The sequence below is a fragment of the Cryptomeria japonica genome, chromosome 3, assembly GCF_030272615.1.
Source record: "Cryptomeria japonica chromosome 3, Sugi_1.0, whole genome shotgun sequence".
Classification (NCBI taxonomy): Eukaryota; Viridiplantae; Streptophyta; class Pinopsida; order Cupressales; family Cupressaceae; genus Cryptomeria; species Cryptomeria japonica.
Window position 1 is genome coordinate 157,088,493 of NC_081407.1, and position 3,597 is coordinate 157,092,089.

The 3,597-nt window shown below is 32.0% G+C and overlaps 1 protein-coding gene across 1 annotated transcript; it reads left to right on the forward strand.

Annotated features, from left to right (window-relative positions):
* The first annotated feature begins 844 nt into the window (after positions 1–844).
* On the forward strand, positions 845–1,396 carry LOC131031008 (uncharacterized). Its single transcript, XM_057962006.1, has one exon. The coding sequence runs from the start codon at positions 845–847 to the stop codon at positions 1,394–1,396; it is 552 nt and encodes a 183-aa protein (XP_057817989.1).
* Positions 1,397–3,597: the final 2,201 nt, after the last annotated feature.

Consider the following 3,597-nt stretch of genomic DNA (forward strand, 5'->3'; position numbering starts at 1 on the left):
TGTATTTGCATTCAAACCCAAATTGTTATTTTCAAGCTTCTTGACTTGGAAGTGCCTCCTACTTTAGCTCTAAAACTAGTTCTTTCATCTATCTTAGTTGATTTAGTCCTCAAATTAATTGTATTTGTATTCAAACGCAAATTGTTATTTTCAAGCTTCTTGACTTGGAAGTGCCTCTTAGAATCTCCTACATTTTTAAAAAAATAGTGTATTAAATTCTAAATTTTATTAATATTTAATAGTACAATTCACCAAAAAAATAAGTGTGTCAGATTCTATTGACATTTAATAATAGACATACATACCAAAAAAAAAAAAAAAAATTGAATGCAAACAAGTTCACACCCTAAACGAAGGGAGATACTAGAAATAACAATATATACTATTTTCCCAATAAAATAAATAAATCCAACTTTATACTATCAAAATAAATCCAAAACTAATTAAAACTTGACATAAATATCCAAACCTTCCCAGCTAAAAAAAATGATATCTGCATAAAAATCTAGAAGCAATTAGACCTAAAAATGGGGGCCAAGAAACATCTGCCGTTAAGATTAGCAATCACAATGGGGGCCAAGAAACATCTGCTGCTAAGATTAGCAATCACTAACTATCTAGTACGGATAAGTCCGATAATAATGCACTGTCAAGACCTCAATCATATATGTTTGCTCAAAATAGAGTTCATAACGTATGCCAGTTACAGGAAATTTAACTCATCAGCGCCAAAAGTTGTTTCATGGTAACCGTTCACCACCTGCTATAAATGAAATCGACCACTCACAATGCCTTACACAGCTACACAGATTTTGCCCCACTTCTCTGCTAGTTTTTATCAACAATGGCTTCCATTGCTAAATCTGTGATTCTAATGGTGATCATGGTGACCACTTTCACGTTTGTTGCTTCCTCAATCTCTACTATTCGTCAGGTTTGCAAGAGCACATTGGATCAAAACTTCTGCCTTGCATCGTTAACTGGCTATCCAGGGGCTCTCAATGCAAACATCTCTCAGCTGGCTGTGATAACTGCAAACATATCGTACAATGAATCGATAAATGTTGAGCAGTTTATTTTGGGTCTCAACGGAAGTGAAGGCCAGAAAAATGGCAGCGTTTCCTCTGTACCCCTTAAGGAATGCGTAGTTTTTTATGAAGAAGCGGTGTCTGATCTTCTTAATTCGTTATCGGTTCTGAGAAATCCAATGGGAGAAGACCCAGGTCTTGTAAACGGTTTACAAAGTGGGGCTTTAACGTTTGTAGGTATGTGTAATGATGAGGTAAAGAAGCTGGCTTCACAATTAGCTCCTCTGGTTGAGGCTAGATCTAGAAATCTTGGGAAAATGATCGACAATGCTCTCGGTGCTAGCAATGTGCTGTACGGGCTAGATTAATTATAGTTCATCTTGTGTTCACCCAATTTAACCCATTTTAACCTAGTTTAATGATTAAAGATGGAAATAATAGAATCATTAATCATTATATTTGATTTATATGAAGTATAAGATTATTGTTGGTTATTTGATTTTTAGAATTTGTGGTAGTATAGTAGAGTAGATGCAAGCAGTTGATCAGTTTTCTTTTTATTATTATTTATGTAATTTTATTTTTTAAATGTTAAAATATTATTTTGTTATTAGAAATTTGGTGGTCTATTCAAAAAAAAAATTTAAATGAGATAATTTTCTTAATATTTTAATTTTATTTCATCACAAAAATGTTGAATATGGTTATATGGCCATCAAATTTACATCTTACATGTAAATTCTTTAAGATTTTAGATTAGCATTAGGGCATTCTTCAGGATCTTTTGAATTTCAGTGTAGCATTAGGATGTAGTATCTTCAAATTCTTTTGTATTTAGATTAGCATTAGAGCTTTTTCAAATTCCTTTCAATTTCAGATAAGCATTAAGATTTCCAACAATTTATTTATCTTCTATCGATAAAAATAGACAAAATAACCAAACCCAAAATATCAAAAGCTTTAAAATGTACAAGACTGCTTCAAAAAAAAAGTAGCTTTTAAATTAACATTAGGATTTTTCCATTGAAATTCAAGTCAGAATTAAAATTCAGTATCTTTTAATTTTTTTGGATTTTAGATCATCATTAAGGGTTTTTCAAGTTCTTTTGAATTCCAAGTTAACATTAGAATTTCTAACAATTTTTTTTTTTTTATCAATAAAAATAGTCTAAATAACCAGATCAAAAATATCAAAAAATTTAAAATATAAAAGATTGTCCCAAAAAAAAACCCTACAAAATATGTAATTGAAGAAAATTCCAAGAGTCTAGATACATTTTTAAAAATTTCTAAAGTGATTGCCAATATTTAACAAAAGGAAATAAAAGATTGGCCCAAACTATAGAATGCAGTTAGCACATTCTATTATGACTTTCCTTTGAGACCATTCAAATCATGTGTTCAACTTTTAATTTTCCCGCACTATGAATAAGGATCTATTGTACATAACTTAAAGAGGTTATAAAAAACTAAACTCCAAATTTCTAGAATGAACTCTATTTCCTTTCAATAAAAAACTATAATCCTCTGGAATTGCAAAAGACTAGTCAGGCCTGTCTGAAGGAGCAATCTTTGAGGCACATTTGAAGAAATTAGTCCCATCCTGGCTTGGTTCCAAGTGCCATTTCAGTTTGATTATTGCTAGAGTCATTGATCTGACGATCTCCATCTCTCTCCCATCCATGAGAACTGCAGAGAACATGGAAGAAATGTTAGTGTTGACTCTGTACCTATGCTTTGTTACAAAAAAACGGCTCACCCAAAACCAGCTTGATGGTATACACAATAATCATAGTGCTGGTTTTTAACACATTAATGAACAAATCAGATATACCACCTATGAAGGCTACTTAATATCTCTTTAAGTACCATCGTGTCCATCTAGAAATTAGGGATGAATGATCCCAAAAGCCAAGATATAACTAACATTGTATAAATTATTAACAGAACTATTTTGTACTCAATGGGGCATCGGAAGATTAATTTTGCATGGGATTCTTAAAGTGGTTCTGTATGGATTTTAAGAGTGATTATACTCACTTTTACTTTCAGTATGTGTATTATTTTTTCTAAATGATAGATCACATTTATTACTGTCACTACCTTCAGCAAAGTATGAGGATGGGGAAATCTTCTTCAACAAGGAGATTAAATCATGTTACCCTTTCAATAGCTTTCCCCTACCAAAGTGAATCACTTGCTGTTTGATCCTCATGCATTATTATTCTATGGTTTGGAAGGAAATGTGTAGCTATATTATCTTCCCTATAAATATGTTTGATGGTGACATATATCAAGGTGTCCAACAACGATCAAATTTACAACAAAATCTTATTGATTTTCCAAGCAGGTGAGTTCATGTTTCTAATTGTGCTTATTAGCAGTATTGAATCTCTTTCAATTTGCACTTTCTTGACATAGTAACGAGCATACACATGTAACCTAAACAATAAAGCATGTACTTATGCTTCATATTGGTTCCTTCTATGATTTTTTTACGCAGCTCCCACAAATTTCCACTCAAAATTTCTAATTATACAAGGGTTGCGTTGCAGCTCGAGTCCCTGCC